Below are 18,941 nucleotides of genomic sequence, written 5' to 3'. Positions count from 1 at the left end.
AGGTCATCACAGGGTTGACACATAGACAACCATTCACACTCACATTCACACCTACGGTCAATTTAGAGTCACCAGTTAACCTAACCTGCATGTCTTTGGACTGTGGGGGAAACCGGAGCACCCAGAGGAAACCCACGCGGACACGGGAAGAACATGCAAACTCCACACAGAAAGGCCGGGCTCGAACCCGGACCTTCTTGCTGTGAGGTGACAGTGCTCACAAGTTCTGCTTATTTTCTTTATTATTGTTTTTTATCCCACTGGACCTATAAATTGATTATATTAGTAGTTTTAATATTGTTTTTTTTTCATAAATCATCTCCATTATTCAACATAGACTTATTTATAGGCTACATTATGTACATACTTTCCGGAACCTTTTTTTTCTTCTTCTCCTTTTCTAAATATAGCGTGTTTGTTTAAGATATAACCCGTATTTCCGGTGAATCTCCCGCCCTGTGTACTCATCTGAGAGCTCCTGTGAAGCATTACCACTATATATGGAATAACAGCGCATGATAATATGATGCTCGTGGTTTTGGGTTTGATTGCAGTCTCTGTGCCCTCAGTGAAGAGTCAGACGGAAGTCCATGAGTTTGGGATCATGTGTGTAGAGCTAGCCTACATATCCGCAGTTAGTGACCTGAATGTGCCATGTTTCTCCTGCGCACATCTCGAGCCCGTGACGCACTCAGAGCTCCAGCGTCATCTTCAGCATCCCCCTCCAGAAATAACGGGCACCTCCTGAAGAGCATCGCAGGACATATAGGGCTGCTGAGTCTATGTTAGGTGAGGGGTTGATGTCGAATCCCTTTTGGAAGAAAATATTCTCGTAACGCGTAATGCTCAGCGGACAGAGAAGCCTGACTGTTCACTAGCGTTCAAGAAAAATAAATAGATAAATAAATAAATAAATAAATAAACCCTCAGCAAGCCTCAGATGGAGACGCTAGAGGCAGTGGTGTAGCGCGCGCACATCCTGCACCTCCTGTACACGCGCAGCTCCGGTTGCGCAACGTCACGAGCGCCCGCTTGTTTACAGTTTCGCACTTGAATGATTTCCTATGAACCGGGTGCGTCATGATCATTCCGGCAGGATACGGCGCAACGTGGACCGGAACCGATGAGCTTTCCCTTTGCAATCTAACTTATCTAGTAGGAACGCCCCTGAACACAAGTGCATTAAAATGATGCTCTCCTCTAAATGATCTTATTCATCTTTTGTGTTGTTGTTGTTGTTTTCTACGCTTTTTATCTGTTTGTACGAAGAGAGCTAAGTGAAACCGGAGTCAAAGTCCTTGTGTGTGTTCACATCTCATCTCATCTCATCTCATCTCATCTCATTATCTCTAGCCGCTTGATCCTTCTACAGGGTCGCAGGCAAGCTGTAGGTCGCCAGGTCATCGCAGGGCTGACACATAGACACAGACAACCATTCACACTCACATACGGTCAATTTAGAGTCACCAGTTAACCTAATCTGCACGTCTTTGGACTGTGGGGGAAACCGGAGCACCCAGAGGAAACCCACACCGGCCGCTGGGCTCGAACCCAGACCCTTCTTGCTGTGAGGCGACAGTGCTAATCACTACACCACCGTGCTGCCATATACTGTCATCTCATCTCATTATCTCTAGCCGCTTTATCCTGTTCTACAGGGTCGCAGGCAAGCTGGAGCCTATCCCAGCTGACTACGGGCGAAAGGCGGGGTACACCCTGGACAAGTCGCCAGGTCATCACAGGGCTGACACATAGACACAGACAACCATTCACACTCATATTCACACCTACAGTCAATTTAGAGTCACCAGTTAGCCTAACCTGCATGTCTTTGGACTGTGGGGGAAACCGGAGCACCCGGAGGAAACCCACGCGGACATGGGGAGAACATGCAAACTCCACACAGAAAGGCCCTCGCCGGCCACGGGGCTCGAACCTGGACCTTCTTGCTGCGAGGCGACAGCACTAACCACTACACCACCGTGCCGCCCTATTATTATTATTATTATTATTATAAAGTCGCCCAGGAAAACAGACACGAGCTCAGCCCTCATTGCCTGTTTGGCCATTTTAATCCCACTCTGAACAAACCCAGATATGAATTTTCATCCTCCCTCATAAAGTCAATCAGGCATCAAGTCACAAAGCACAAAGTCTGGAACAGGAATATCACCTTATCACACAACAAGAGCTGAAACTAGAGCTCAAAGTAGCAGATTCTTGTCAGTAAACCGATGTGTAAAACGCTGATTATGATTGAAAAGTCCATCGCTGATAAAAATTATGCATTTATAGCTGTTATTGGGTGGTGTAGTGGTTAGCACTGTCGCCTCACAGCAAGAAGGTCCTGGGTTCGAGCCCAGCAGCCAGCGAGGGCCTTTCTGTGTGGAGTTTGCATGCTTTCCCCGTGTCTGCGTGGGTTTCCTCCGGGTGCTCCGGTTTCTCCCACAGTCCAAAGACATGCAGGTTAGGTTAATAGGTGGCTCTAAATTGACCGTGAGTGTGAATGGCTGTTTGTCTCTATGTCAGCCCTGCGATAACCTGGCGACTTGTCCAGGGTGTACCCCGCCTCTCACCCATAGTCAGCTGGGATAGGCTCCAGCTTGCCTGCAGAACAGGATAAGCGGCTACAGATAATGGATGGATGGATAGTTGTTATTATAAGTGGAAAGCTTCTGACTTTGTGCACATGTTTATTTCCTTTCAAGTTCAAAGTGTTTATTGTCATATGCACAGTAAGGACATGTCCTCTTGCGCAATGAAATTCTTAGTTTGCTGTCCACCATGAATGTTTGTGTTACCTGTAACCGCTCATCCCATGCAGTGTCACGGGGGGCAAGCTGGAACCTATCCCAGCTGACCATGGGCGAGAGGCAGGGTACACCCTGGACAAGTCACCACCTCATCGCAGGGCTGACGCACAACAACCATTCTCACTCAGGGTCAATTTAGAGCTACCAATTAACCTAACCTGCATATCTTTGGACTGTGGGAGGAAACCCAGGGGGAGAACATGCAAACTCCACACAGAAAAGCTCTTGTTAGCCGCTGGGTTCGAACCCAGAACCTTCTTGCTGTGAGGTGACAGTGCTAACCACTACACCATCCTGAATGCCAATTACAAATAAATAAATAGGCGGAAGATACAAATTAAAGGCAATATAGTGCAAAATAAAAGCAAAAAAAAAAAAAACACCCAGTGTAGTACAAAATAAAGGTAGGTAACTCCCAACACACTGTTAGGATGGCTGCCCACTGCTCTGGGTATGTGTGTGCACATGTTCACTGCTTCAGAAACCTTTATTTTATTTGTCACATGCACACTTCAAGCACAGTGAAATTCATCCTCTGCATTTAACCCATCTGAAGCAGTGAATACACACCCAGAGCAGTGGGCAGCAGTCAGGGGTTCGGTACCTTGCTCAAGGGCACCTCAGCCCAAGGCCACCCCACGTCAACCTAACTGCATGTCTTTGGATTGTGGGGGAAACCAGAGCACCCGGATGAAACCCGCGCAGACACGGGGAGAACATGCAAACTCCACACGCTGGGTTCAAACCCAGAACCTTCTTGCTGTGAGGCAACCGTGCTAACCACTACACCACCGTGCCGCCCGGTTAAATGCAGAGAGGAATTTCACAAGTGTGTGATGAAAAGAAAGAAAGCAGAAGTTGTGCTTTCTTTCTTTCATGCTTTCTTTCATGTAGTGCAAAATAGGTAGTGTAATAATACAATCACACGCAGCTCACTTTATAACCTGCTGTGTGCTGGTCATTCTGGGACATCTGTAGAAGAAAAAGCTATGAGAAATCAGGAAAAACTGGATTTATTTCAGGTTACTATCAGCCAGACTGTGCTTTCGTGCACTATTTTGACACTATTCAGCGCGGTGTCGGATGGAGTCTTTGGCTTGAAAGAGCGATGGGTGGAGCTTGGCAGTCGAGTGGGCGGGGTCTGATTGTGGCATGCGACGTGCGTTTTACTATCTTTCAGTCCTTCCGACCAATGAGGCGAGTAACCCGGAGAGATAGGCGGATCCGCCTCTTCCCTTAAGGTTGCGCCGCCTCGTATCAGTGCGTGTGTATTTTTTTTTTCCCTCCTGTTTTTTTGTAACCGTAGCTGGATGTGTAGGACGTCATATGTTGTTTTTTTTTCCCTCCTCTTCACTTCAGCCACTTAGTGATATGGGTTATTTACTGCTTAACAGCTCGTACAGTCGGCGAAACTGCGCGCCGGGAGAGAGATAATATCAAGTCTGGGCTGGGTATCCAAGTTGGTGAGAGTTTTTGTTTCTCCAGCGCTGGAAGGATGGCGAGTCCGCCGCCAGCAGTCGGACACTCGGTTTCCAGCAGCAACAATGTTTCAAAGTGTGGCTACTTGAAGAAGCAGAAGCACGGGCACAAGCGCTTTTTCGTGCTGAAGGCGCAGAGCGACGGCTTCCCAGCGCGCCTGGAGTACTACGAGAGCGAGAAGAAATGGAGGAACAAGGCGGCTGCGAAGCGGACCATACCGCTGGACTCGTGCCTGAACATTAACAAGCGCGCGGACGCCAAGTACAAGCACCTCATCGCGCTGTACACCAAGGATGAGTACTTCGCCGTGGCCGCCGACAACGAGCACGAGCAGGAGAGCTGGTTCGGAGTGCTGACGGATCTGATGAACCAGGGCCGGGCGTGTGAGGGCTCTGCGTCTCACTCGGCTTCTTCACTGCTCGGGTTTGACGAGGCGAGCTACGGCGTGGTGACGCCGCTGAGCGCTGCGTATAAGGAGGTCTGGCAGGTGAACCTGAAATCCAAGGGCCTCGGGCAGAGTCGGAACCTGACCGGGGTGTACCGGCTGTGCTTGTCAAGCCGCACGATCAGTTTCGTGAAGCTCAACACGGACGTGGCGTCTGTGATTCTGCAGCTGATGAACATCCGGCGCTGCGGCCACTCGGACAGCTTTTTCTTCATTGAGGTGGGCCGGTCAGCCGCGACGGGCCCCGGGGAGCTCTGGATGCAAGCAGATGACTCGGTGGTGGCGCAAAACATCCACGAGACTATACTGGAAGCTATGAAGGCTATGAAGGAGCTGATGTGTGAGTTCCGGCCGCGCAGCAAAAGCCAGTCATCAGGCACGAATCCGATTTCAGTGCCCGCAAGGCGGCATTTAAATCACTTACCGCCGAGTCAGACAGGACTGCCGCGCCGGTCCCGGACAGACAGCGTGGCCGCGTCATCGCCCGGAGCCAAATTTGCGTCATGCCGGATGCGCGCGGCCAGTGAGGGCGACGGCACGACGACGCGGCCGGTGTCGCTGTCAGTAGCAGGAAGTCCCGTCAGCCCCGGAGTCAACCGGACACATCTGAGCCGATCCAACACCGTGGCAGCCCGCCCTTGTAGGACGTTTGAAACCTCCTCTCTCCAGCATAGTAAGTCCATATGCATGCCTGTGTCTCATTCGCCTCCCTCGGTTGCTGCCAGTCCCGTCAGTGTGCCCTCCAATGGTGCCCACCCGGCCAGCTGTACAGCCTCCATCGCCGGCTCACCCAGTGATGCCGGGTTCATTTCTTGTGACGAGTGCGGCTCCAGTCCAGGAGATGCACCCCACACGTTACCCGGTCACCGCAGCTCTACGCCAGAGTCCTTTGCCGAGACGCCTCCGTCACGGGATGGCAGCGACTTGTACGGCTACATGATCATGGACAAGCAGGGTGTTTTCGCACACAGCCACAGCAGACGTGGCACTCACATGGTGGAAGAGGTTATCAGGGACCTAGAGAAAGTCTACAGAAAGAGGACGTACTCTCTCACTATGCCTCACCAGAAGAGAGTGCAATCCCAGGTGTCTTCTGCCTCACTGGACGAGTACACGCTCATGAGGGCCACGTTCAAAAATACTGGCCATTCAGGACGCAGTTCGCACACTGCATCCCCTAAAGTGGCGTACCCTGAGGATTATGGTGATATTGAAATTGGCTTATTACAAAAAAGCTCCAGTAGTAATCTGGGTGATGATGGATACATGCCAATGACACCTGGTGTGGCACCGCTTGGTAACAAGATTGAAAACTACATGCCCATGAGCCCTATGTGTGTCTCCTCCCCAAAGCAGATCATCAATCCTAGGACACACCCTCTCACTGTGGCCAACGGCTACAGGACCAGCTCGCCCTGCAGCTGCTGTCTGGATGACAGTAGCTATATGAGGATGCTGTGTAGCTCCAAACTCTCTGTAGAGAGCTCAGATGGGAAACTGGCCAACACCGAGTACCTCAACATGTCTCCCGTAGACCTGTGTGTCTCTGACACGCCCCCAGATTACTTCCCCACCACTGTGGGTGGCACAGAGCAACAGCCTCCTCTCAGACATCCCTTCTCTTACAGCTCTTTGCCTCGCTGCTACAAACCCCAGCAGAAGACAGATAATGGTGACAGTGATCAATATGTCCTCATGAGTCTAAAAAACTGGAAAATTGTGGAGGAGCCAGAGAAAGCAGCTCCCAAAATAACTCCCTCTCCTCTGAAGCAAAGCAGAGCTGACAGTTTGCTCCACAGGTCCAGGATCAGTCGACCCACGCGTCTGCCTCTGGATTTGGTTCGTATGCTGCCTAGCATGAATGAGCACCCTGTGCCCTCTGAGCCCAAAAGCCCTGGTGAGTACATAAACATAGATTTCAGCCATGCCACTCTGAGGTACTCCCCACCCTCCACAGAGAGCCCTGCTTCATCCATGAGCTCGTCCAGCGAGCAGAGGAGGTCCCTTCTTTCGGACTACATGAACATTAACGTAAGTTCAGAGTCACCCAAGTCTGGAGATGTTGCTCCATTCAGCCCTCTGGATACCATGCCAGAGCTGGCAGCCTGCCCCGCCCCATGTGAGGAGGAGGGAGGAATAAATAGTTATAACCTCACATCACAGGTGGAACCCGCATGCCAAGCTGGCATGGCGAAGGACGATTACACTGAAATGACATTCTGTGTGTCCAATTCTCCTCCTCAGCCTCCATCTCAGACCACTGACTGTACCAAACCTGCCAGCCCATCATCCTGCACACGGAGGTTAAATTTGAGTGAATCCATGGGAGTACGACCGGTTGAGTCATTCCTGCTGGGTGGCACCAACACACACCTGGTAGACCCAGACCGGGGTGCCAAGGTGATACGTGCAGACCCCCAAGGACGACGGCGACACAGCTCGGAAACCTTCTCCTCCACCACCACCGTCACACCCGTTTTCCCCTCCTTCGCACATGATGCAAGGCGGCATGGCTCAGCCTCCGTAGAGAACGTCTCTGCGCTGGCGAGGAACAGCGAAGGCTTAGAAGAGGAGCACGGCAGTCCCATGTGCAGAGAGACATCAGCGGGCTTTCAAAATGGACTTAACTACATCGCCTTAAACCTTATGGACGACGGACTGGCCAGTTGCGATGCTCTGGTTAGATTCAAAGCTGCCAGCTGTTGCAAAGGGAGCATGAGTGCAATACATGCCAGTCTCTATGGATTCAAGGACACAGCAACAGCAGTAAAAGGTAAGCTTTATGGGTCAGCGTCTCATGTTTGGTTTGTTATACATGAAATGGACAAGGGCTCTGCATTTAGAAATGCTACTTTGAGTTATATGGCAAGAAGGAAGGAAATCGATATGGGTTACTTAAGTGGTAGTGTTTTTCTTTCTGAAATAGTTTGTGGCTGCTATGTATTCTTCAGTGTTAAGCTGTCACTGCTCTTGTGAGATTGCTTCCTTAGTTCATTTCCTATTGCCTGTATGTTTGGCAGACTATCCCAAGTCATGAATTTAGCCAGCACACTTAAACCGTAAACTATGGACATGTCTGTCTAATGACCGAATAAATAAACCGTTTAGACAGGTTATTAGAAAGATTATTCAATATCCTGTTGCGTGTGCATCTATTAGCACATTTCTTTTTATCTGACTGTAATCGATGTTGCTTGTGTTAAACTTCGACTAATTCAGGACGTTTTTACTGCCCTACAGAAAATGTATGAAATGCTTGTGTCTAGCTGTTGTGTTGTGAAGTTGCAGATCTTGCGTCCTGTAGAACAGTGCTCAGTGAAGCAGGCTCTTATTGGTGAGAGCACTAACGTTACTGAGCCTGACGTTAAATGCGTGGCGCAGTTTTTAATCCTGAGATGGCTAATACGAGAACAAAAGGCAAATGATTTGGTGCTACACTAAGATTTTATGCCAATGCAGCCTCCATGCGCACACTTTCCAAATGGTTATTCATATTCCTCAAATTGGAGATATGGTCTCTTGCTTTCCTTCTCTTTCCCTCCATGTCTGTGTGTGTGTGTGAGTGCAAACTGTGTATCTGCCAGTTTTGTCTTCATGGGAATATCAGTCCTGTCCTCACACAGAAAACCACTTCTCTATAAAAATTGCATTTTTTTTGTTTAGGAAACTAAAAAAGCAGATACAGTTAGATGTACTGTAGGTGTAGGCATAGGATCAGTTAACTGCATTAATAAAAAATTGTCAATGGAAGGTGTGTGTGTGTGTGTGTGTGTGTGTGTGTGTGTGAGAGAGAGAGAGAGAGAGAGAGAGAGCGAGAGAGGCAGAGACGTTGTTTATCAGTTGTCAGGTGCCGGGTTTCAGAGCAGGAATGCAGTCTGTTCACAGTGCTATCTCAGAGATGGGAATGTCTGCTTGTAATTAAGGACCAAAACAACTTTCACAGAATGAGCTGAACTTTTATTTCATGCTTGGAGAGATTTTAGGCTTACATACCTGGCAGCCAGACAAATTTCCAGTCCTAGACAAATGAACAATGTACTGTTTACACAGTATAGTTACTTAAGAACTGAATAGAGGTGTTTCCTTCTGTACTGTGTGTGTGTGTGTGTGTGTGTGTGTGTGTGTGTGTGTGTGTGTGTGAATATGTGACTGCATAGGGAGTGTGAGACGACATAGTCTGTAGGGAGACTACACAAGGTCATGGCGAGTCACACACACTCTTAGCGCAACCTTGAAAAAAGGTCAAGGGGTGGGATCCTCGCAGAAGGAAGTCTCTGATTGACTGCTTCAAACAGCAGAGCTCTCATCTAAACAACACAAATACACAATAACACTCGTGATGCATCAAAGACCCAGACAAAGCCGCTCTTCCGTATGCTGTGTGCATGTGGGTGTAGAAGTCTTTGTTGTTGGGAGTGAGTGTGTGTGTGCGCGTGGGTTTTGTTCGAGCTGTGTTTTGGGGAAGAGCAGGTGTACCTGTAGTAGTCTGTTTATTGCAGAAAAGTGAGCAGATCTGAAAAATGTAGCCCCTGGCAAAGGAACTTCTGGAACAGTGGGTGGAGAAAACACCACACATATGCACGCGCTAATGTTTATCTGGCTGGCTCCAATTGGTCAGAACCATCCATCCATTATCTCTAGCCGCTTTATCCTGTCCTACAGGGTCGCAGGCAAGCTGGAGCCTATCCCAGCTGACTATGGGCGAGAGGCGGGGTACACCCTGGACAAGTCGCCAGGTCATCACAGGGCTGACACATAGGCACAGACAACCATTCACACTCACATTCACACCTACGGTCAATTTAGAGTCACCAGTTAACCTAACCTGCATGTCTTTGGACTGTGGGGGAAACCGGAGCACCCGGAGGAAACCCACGCGGACACGGGGAGAACATGCAAACTCCGCACAGAAAGGCCCTCGCCGGCCACGGGGCTCAAACCCAGGACCTTCTTGCTGCAAGGCGACAGCACTACACCACCGTGCCGCCCCCGGTCAGAGCCAGTATTCTGCAAAAACAAAAGATCAGCTGGAGTGAAAGAGCATGGCACTGTTTTCTTCCTGGCAGCGTCTGATATGGTATAGATACTGGGCCAACCCACACACTCCGCTGAGTAGTAATGAGAGATGTCTCAATGCTCGAACAGTTCCACTGACTGGAACCCTGCACTCTCATTCGCGCGCACACACACACCCCTCATTGCCACTCCTCCACATACACAATGCAAACAATTGTACCACATTGTCTTAGTTTGATGTTAGAAGTATGTTAACCAAACCCACATACTATACACAATACACATTTCCATAAATGTATTACTCAAATTTATTCAGCAGGTTTATGGGGGGAGGTGTAATTATGTTTATATTATAATGGTTTTATTTGATTCTTTCAGCTGCTTTGTGCCTGAAGGGCCACGCACATGCACATTGGAAATTTGGGTATAAATCCTTTGCTGTGACCTCACCCCGTATATAGAGAGCATGAAGCATTAGCAGTATTGCGTAGGAGATTAAATGTTGGATGATGTTTTGGGCTCACCCATACAAGAAATACATGAGCAGTTGTTCTAATTCTGTTCTCTTGGTAATCAGATATTCGAGAAATTGCTTGTTGGTGCAATGTGAATGGGACCTCCCTGCTGCCTGATTTAAAAAATTGCATAATGGGGTCCCAGTTTTGTGAAAACTCACTGAGCCTTGTTAAAAAATTTAGAGCCAGTATTTGCCTCGAAGCCTCGTCCATGAGGGGTGTGTGTGTTTTTCTGGGAGGGGGTGTTGTGGTGGTGGTTGGTGTTTGGGGGGAGCAGATGGTGAGGGCCAGGGTCATGCACCTGTCATTCCAAGCAGTGCTCAGTGGTTATCAAGCCCAAACACAGACACTGACAATACACTAATCACTACAGACCATCTGCTACCTCATGAGAGAGCGAGAGGGAGAAAGAGAGAGACACACAGACTGGGGATTAAGCATTTACTTTCAAAGAAAATGCTCCTTAGTGCTTACACACTCCATTTTCACTGTATTTCTTGAGTCACCCTCGGCTCTATCTGTTTTCTTTCTGATGCCTCTTCTCTTCTTCAGCATTTATCGTCTTGCAGCTTGTTTGCTCGTTGTGCTGTTTACCTCTTCATCTCTGCTTACTTGCGTATCAGCTACATTGTCCACCTCCTCCATTTTGCTCCCTGCCCTTTTTTTTGCTTCACTTTCTTCCTGTCCTCCCTTCCTCCCTCCTCCCAGCCAGCTTGTTATTGTTTTGGTAATTAGCTGTAGCCACATTGATGGTGTGTGTGCGTGTGCGTGTGCGTGTGTGTGTGTGTGTGTGTGTGTGTGTGAGAGAGAGAGAGAGAGAGAGACTAAAACTAGGCCGAGATGTTCTGCTCAAACGTTACTCTCTTTTAGCAGCACCAATAAGACGGATTACACACACATTGACGAGCAGCTTTGTATAGTGTCTGAGAAAGTGAACATACACACACCACTGCATGAAATTCTCTCGTAGCCGATACATGATCAGGTTATTCCTGGTAAACAACCAAAGAGTCTCTACATTTCTTCTTATTTTTCCCCTCAGTATCATTAAAATAGTCTTTGTGTCTGTCAGTTTAAAGAGGGTATACTGTATATCCTCTGTCAGCATGAGTAGCTATGGGAGTCTTTCATGTGGCGTTCACAAAGCCTGTACTAATTCCTGAGAGAGACTTCATCATGAGGAAGACGTTTCATGGTGTGTGTGTGTGTGTGTGTGTGTGTGTGTGTGGTTTAAGCATGTGAGTCCCAACAGTAGTCAGGAAAATGACATTTCCAGTGCTAAATGAGCAGCACGTGCTGGTGCGGTTGAAAGAGGCTTTACGGGTTGCTTTTACAAGAGAGTGCTGTGCGTGGAAGTAATTGCCTGGCATGTGACTTGAGTGAAATGAAAATGTCCATTTTCCTGTTCTAAACTGGAGCTGTTCAGTTTTGTATGTCCTTTAGCACTAATGACGACATCATCATCATCAGATTGAACTGAAATGGGACACATTTAAAGGGTCCTTTTGACTTTTTTTGTGCTGTTTTGCAGAACAGGTTGCTCACGAGATGGAAAAGCATGTGCTTTTCATAATAAAATGCCTTATATTTGCATTCTGACAATGACTCTGAGCTGTACCGATGAGAAACCTGAAGATTAGGCTCGGATAGTTACACATGCATATCATCTCAGCATGCATCTAAAATGCGAAACATTTTCAATGTTTCACCCAGGTTTCTTTTTCATTGTTGAGTAGCTCACGGCATCACCGTTTGCCACTTTAAGTTCAGGTGTGTTCGGTTCATAGTTACTGTCACTTGCAAAAACGTTGCTTTGCCTATAAATTGCCTGTGTGAGCACCTGAGTGAGAGCATGGCATAGTGACTGCGAGAGGCTGTTCTCTGTGCCTCTTATTGAGAAAGAGGAAGTGTGGGATGTGAAGTGAGAGCCTGCTAAAAGCCTTCTTGTGTAATAGTGATGTGCTGCTCATACTAACTGCACAGACAGAATCCATGCATGGTACAGTCATGTAGTGTTCATTATGTCGGCTGGATTTTTTACCCCCGCTTCACGTCTCTGTCTTTGATCTCATATGGAGGAATGGATAATTGAATTAGTAACATGTTTACAGCGTCCTTTAAATAGGTCTTGGACTTACAAACATATAGTAAGTGTGTGTTTGGGGAAGAGCAGTTGTGCTCCTGGATAATTTTAGCCTGTGATATAAAAATGAGCTGGCGACTGGCGGACCGTGTGTGTGTGTGTGTGTGTGTGTGTGTGTGAGTGTGAATGAGGGATATTTGGGGGAGGGGTAGAGTCACTGGGTTCACAGGCTGGTGACTTCTGGCGGGGTGTGTGTGCGTGTGGAGAGAGGGGGTGGTCTGAACTTGAGAAGCTTTAGATATGTGCCTGCCTTGTGTTTTCACATGGCTTCCACGAGAAGTGCATTTATGTGTTACCTAGAATTCACACTAGAAGTGACATTTATGAAGCAGGTGTTACATAGTAATAGTATCAGTGATCTTCTGTCCAATCCACACGCTCCTCTCACTCACATTACACGTGTGCTCACAGTGTGCTTTGCTTTTATCAATGAGTATCCATTTAGAGCTGGGTGATAAAACGATAGCGATATGCATCATCGATTAGACACTTCGTCAATAGCAATAAGAAAATAGCTCGATAGAAAGTTTGACGGTTTCACTTAAATGTGTTAACTGCAAACCACCCAAAAAGCACATAATGAATATCCAAAGTTCAGCTGCATGAACAACTCCAGGCTCCCTCCCTCCCTGGCTCATAAACAGCCAGTCATGTCCCTTGATAATGGAGCGTGCTATGGGTGACACACAAACAGCCAATCGTTTAACAGGTGTATTGTTCGGTTGCACTGTCAACACGTGACGACAACAGAAACAGCGTGGAGTGAGAAAATGAGCAGTGTTTCCCGCAGGCCTTAAATATACTTTTGGGGGAAATTGGCAGAAAGGGCCGACATTACCTGCCAGCACAAACACGCTCTACTTCATGTGATTTCAGATCGCATTGGATTCTGCTCCACTCGCACGGATTGGAATTTGCTCCGCTCGTGCCGCTCAGTAAATTGCACGTTATCGATCAGCAAGAAGCACAGGTTGCGTTTAGATTTTGTACCTGCGATTTCTAAAAAAGAGGGGAAAAAAAAGATGCTTATTCATTTTTGTTACTGACAAGAAAATAAAATGATGAAATGTACCGGGACCTTTTAATAATCAGTTAAATAGGCTAGAAAAGTGTGCTGTTACAAAGCTGAATATGCTGGCTGGATTCAAGCGCTCCATGTTTGTCATGGTAACGTTGACAATAACATGTAACATGCACACTGATTAAGACCATCTATAGTGTGAAAGCTCTCCATTCATGTGTTCAGCTATTTGGCCAATCATTCTAGCCCAGTACAGTTCCTTTGAGCAATACGGTACATTATGTTTATTATATTTATCTATCGCTCACAGAACATTCTCGTTCTTCATACTCATTTGCTAAAATGGGTCGCCAAATATACTTTGGGTGGCTGATAATATTCCTGGGCGGCCCCTCCAAGTAAAGTGTGAGAAACTCTGAGTAGACGATGTGGAAACTGTTGATTAAAAGTAAGGCGTTTAAATTCAAAATAAAGTGTTAAGTTCAGCATGGCTGCGAGTAATTAGCCTATTAAAAATGGGTCATTAAAAATGATCAATATCGGCTGAAATGAAACATTTTTATCATGATACATTTTTCAGCTACATCGCCCAGTTTTATGTCCATGAATAAAAAGTGAGCTATTATATGTTAGGGTGTAGACAATAAATCTTGGGCTAGCTTTAATTACAACACAGCTTGCTTAAAAATAAGATGAGGTCGAGGGTACACAGTATGGTGGTGATGTTTATTCTGGTTCCCCATTTTGACTTTGTTAGTTTTGTTGTTGTTGTTGTTGTTGTTGTTTATTCTGGTTTCCCATGTTGGCTCTTTTAGTGTTGTTCTTTTGAAAATATATTTTAAAAAATAAAAAAAAAAAGCTCTTGCCACAAGGTCCAGATCTTCAGCTATTTCTGGGCTGTGTACTGAGTCTCAGTGCCCTATGAATACTTTGCACAATCCTAGCACTAGAGAATATGATTTAAAATCCATGGCATATAGAAAGCAAGAGTGTGTATTGGGGGGGTTGTCTGAGACAGATGATTAAAAACCGTCCCGAATCATTTTGTTAATTTGCTCTGGTATGATATTACACTTGGTTAAATTGCCCCTCCAACAACAGATGCCTTTATGTTAGAATTCCTGGGGTGGGGGTATTGTGTGGGAGTAGCAGATTCGGCCAGCTCGCCAACACACAGAAACACATACTTATGCATATGTATCGCCTTTCCACATCTCTTCCTCTCTTCTGAAGTTCTCTGTTCATTCAGGATATTATAATGAGGCATGTGTTCATTCCCTCAGCTTGGCTCTGATACAGCTATCAGCTGCACAGCTTGGAGTAAAGGGCAGGAAATCGAGAGAGAGAGAGAGTGTCTTAGGTATAAGTGATTGATTGTTAGGTGATAGATACTTCTGCCCTGTCTAAACTTTTTCCTCATGATCTCATCACTCGCTCTCCTATCCACTTGTTGCTTTTTCCACCTTTCCAGACATGGGACGTTCATGGCATTGCTCGGCTTCCTTTTGCTCAATTAGCACTGTGAAATTCAAACCTGGTCCAAACCCCCCAATCACACTCTCTCTCTCTCTCTCTCTCTCTCTCTCTCTCTCTCTCTCTCACACACACACACACACACACACACACACACACACACACACACACACACACACACACACACGTAGCAGAATAACAGATAGGTCACGGCCACTCATATAACTCGTTCCGTGACGTCAGTAGTGTATGTGTAAGGACTAATGACTGTTTATGAGTAGGACTAAAGCAGTGCCATGGTGTTGTCAGTGTGTCTGTGCTCATCTGCCTTCCCCATATCAGAAAACCATCCTGACACTGGGTCAGTGCAGCTCTTCATAATGTGCTTAGATGCCTTGTTTGGTCTCGGTGTTGTCTTGAGGTAGATGGACCTGATCGGTGGCATTTACCTGACACTCGCTGTGCTGCATGTAGACCTTAATTCAGTTTGACTGGGTTGTGACTGGTCCTGGCTCAAGAAGAAATAAGCCCTTACCGCTGGTGCTAAACGAGGAAAGGAAGATACTTTGGTCTTCTGTACGTAGCTGTAAGGAAACGCATTCTAACTCTTCTCTTTAGTCAGTCATCGGGTTCAACAAGATTACAGGAGCTTCATTACCATCTTAGCAGTGTGCATGAGCAGGTTAGCTAGCAGTGGCATAACACACTTTATTGTAGTATTTGTTTGTTTGCTATTTACCCTACAAACGAGGCCGTACAGCTACTCATCACTTCATACATGATGGATAATAAACGTTCTTACACAAGTTTTGCAATTAGTACAGGCTTCATGCATTTACACAGGCCAGAGACATGGTAGGTATTTTATCTGAGGCAGGTAGGGGGATGTGCATTAAATGCACGTTGTGTGACAGCATCTAATTTGACTGTTATAACATTGGTTATCATATTTACAGGAAGCCGTGGCAGAAATACAGCTTCTCCTCTGGAATGATGTTAATGTTCCTCTGCTGTGATGTTACTGTACCTCTTTTTTCAGACAAGGAGTAAACCAGTTTAAGAGCCAGTAGTAAAATGTGGGGGTTTCCTAATTTCCTAACAACCAACATGTAGATTTCACAAGTGCTGGATGTTCTTGTTGCCTTAAGCTGTGTGTGTAGCTCCAAGTGTGTAACAGCTTTTGTAAACAGCTCTTGTTCTGGATGGAAAATAAGCAGTTGTGAGGTGGTTTGAAATTTGGCTGTGTGGCAGGAAGGAGAGGCCCGTGTGAGCGAATACTTGCTTCATATTCGAAGCCGTCATGCCAATGAAAGCAATCCTCTCCATTCCAGACCCTCAGGATGCTAAAAAAATGCATCAATTTGTCTCTTATTATGTGCTGTATCATCCCAATGATATTTAGTGCTTATTATGAATTTTAATATCCTGTTTAGATTAATGCCATGCGTGTGTTTCAGAGACGGTCTCCGTGTCAACCCACTTTTGATAATGCAGGAATATGTGCTAAACGGCGGTGTTGTATTCCTGCGTTCAGAGATATAGGAAAGCTTACACTGTCAGCTGCGTAACACTAAATGCCACTGTCTGTGTTCTCTCAGAGCACCTGCCACTTCAGTTGCTCACAGCAGAGGCGCACACATTCCTTACTTGGTAAAGAAGAGAGGGGGTTAGTGTGTGCAACTATTTCACTCCCACTTCTCAGATATATATCACCATTGATGGTTTTGAAAATCTTGGAAAAAATAAAAAAACGACGTGCCCATTGGTAACTGGAAAACAAAGAGCGATTCATAGCTAATTAGAAATTAGTCCATAAAAGGCAGCAGTCTATGAGTAGAAGGAGTAAGCAGTGACTTCATGTTTTTTTGTTTTTGATCAGTATTGTTCTCATAAGAAAGAAAAAAAAAACAGTGATTTATTGCTTGTTTGTTTCTGCTGTTGTTTTTGGCACACATGAATGTCTCTATCTCTGTCTGGACGTGTTTACATTCTTCACATTAATTCATTTTCTCTCATCTGCTTTTCTCCCCAGACTAAACAGATCTAGACTCCATCCCTGCTCTGGTTCCTCAGTTCTTCCTCGGGACCAGGAGGTACAAGGAGTAGAGGAGGAGGAGAGGTGGCCATGTGGACAGATGGGCCACGCTGCTGCTGCTGTTGCTGCTGCTACAGCTCTTCCCTGATCTTTGACCCCTGAACTTGTATGAATGGCTATCGTCATGGCAACACAGACACTTGACCTGCTCTTTGCCCTCAATGACGTGGTCCTCTATCTCTGTGCTGCTCTGAAAATGACTCAAACGCTTGACAAAAAACAAAGGCTGGACCACACATCTGTCTGTGTGTCACTCCACACTCACACCCCTCTAGAGTTACACAGTTCTTCTTCTTTTTGTTTATGCTCCACTGGTTTTTTGTTCAAGTGCTCTGGATGTTAAGAGGCCAGTGTTCCCCACATGCAAAAACATGTGAATCAAACCTGGAGTGTAATATCTGCACATTCTCACACAAGTGTACACATGTGCGCACACACACGGATACATGCATAACTACACGTTGCACATGGCACGTATTTATTTTTTATTTATATGTGTGCATTAAGAGGTGTTTTGGATGTATGTACTCTGTGTGTGTGTGTGTGTGTGTGTGTGTGTGCGTGTGCGTGCGTGTGCGTGCACGCGTGTGTATGCGGATGGTTGCAGCACTGCACCAAGGTGGCATTTCATCACAATCTTCACCAATTAACTGAAACAAGTAGTTGCTTGAAAAACCCTACCTCAGATTAAAGCCAGGTTTTGAGTTGCATATAAAAAAATATATATATATATTAAAAAAACACTATTTATTTTCAGTGCTGAATGTCATAAAAAAAAATGCCAATCCAAAGCCTTACTGACTGTCAAACAGTGTTTTCTTTTGTTATGGAAATTTGTTATGGACCTATACACATTTGCAAAGTATCAAAGACCAACCGCTCGCCATGGAAACTGAATCGCTCTAAGTGCAGTAGAAGTGGCTTTCATCATGGACAGTGACTTCTGCAATCAAAGATTTCTTATATTGTTCTAAGTATTACACAGATATTTAAAGGATATTAATATAATTCTATTTATGAGTGCTGGTGAATGGCAGGGGAAGCAGCGATATGCTGCCTTACACACACACACACACAGATATGCATGGCAGGCTCTTGGAGAAGGAGATTAGTTTGGAACAAAGTCAGCCAGACAGAAACCGATACTCATCGTACACATGCGCAGTGTGTATGAGTGTCTACCACATAAGCACCAGAACACACTTTAACCCATTACTTTTGGATGGACAATGAGACGGTAATGACCCCTGCTTGCTCACCCTTAGTCACCACTAAATATCTTTACTCTTTACTCGCGGCCTTTCCTTTGCTTTAGACCAGGACAGCCAGCTCCATGTGCTCGGTTCTGATAGGCTCTGATTGGTACACTAAGGGAGCAGTTGGTTAATGGGACAGACACATTTCAGGGACATCTTGGGAGGCTTTAATGCATTGTTGCTGCACCATAGTGTCAGACAGGGACCGTGCCTATACCAGTGCCCAGTGCTTTGTCTCGCACTTAACACACGTTTTTGATTGTAACGCAAGACAAATTTGAATGTAGAGTATTCTGCAGCTCCCTACAAGCAAAGCAAAATGAAACCGAAACCATTTAAAAGTCACAAAACTAAACCCCCTTAACCAGTGAACTGAAACTGACACATGCAACCTGTTTAAAGGAACAGTCCACTGTACTTCCATAATGAAATATGCTCTTATCTGAATTGAGACGAGCTGCTCCGTACCTCTCCGAGCTTTGCGCGACCTCCCAGTCAGTCAGACGCAGTCAGACACGCTGTCACTCCTGTTAGCAATGTAGCTAGGCTCAGCATGGCCAACAGTATTTTTTGGGGCTGTAGTTAGATGCGACCAAACTCTTACACGTTTTTCCTGTTTACATAGGTTTATATGACCAGTGATATGAAACAAGTTCAGTTACACAAATTGAAACGTGGCGATTTT

At 46.2% G+C, this 18,941-nt stretch overlaps 1 protein-coding gene across 1 annotated transcript; it reads left to right on the top strand.

The window, feature by feature from the left end:
- The first annotated feature begins 4,012 nt into the window (after positions 1–4,012).
- irs2b (insulin receptor substrate 2b) lies at positions 4,013–18,721 on the top strand. The gene is made up of 2 exons (XM_060929679.1): positions 4,013–7,510; positions 16,938–18,721. Exons 1-2 carry the CDS (start codon positions 4,309–4,311, stop codon positions 16,940–16,942), a joined length of 3,207 nt encoding a protein of 1,068 aa, XP_060785662.1. The 5' UTR covers positions 4,013–4,308; the 3' UTR covers positions 16,943–18,721.
- The last annotated feature ends 220 nt before the right edge of the window (positions 18,722–18,941 follow it).

The sequence above is a fragment of the Neoarius graeffei genome, chromosome 9 (assembly GCF_027579695.1).
Source record: "Neoarius graeffei isolate fNeoGra1 chromosome 9, fNeoGra1.pri, whole genome shotgun sequence".
NCBI classification, from domain to species: Eukaryota; Metazoa; Chordata; class Actinopteri; order Siluriformes; family Ariidae; genus Neoarius; species Neoarius graeffei.
The sequence above is the reverse complement of the archived record's forward strand: the minus strand, read 5'-3'. Positions and strand labels throughout refer to the sequence as shown.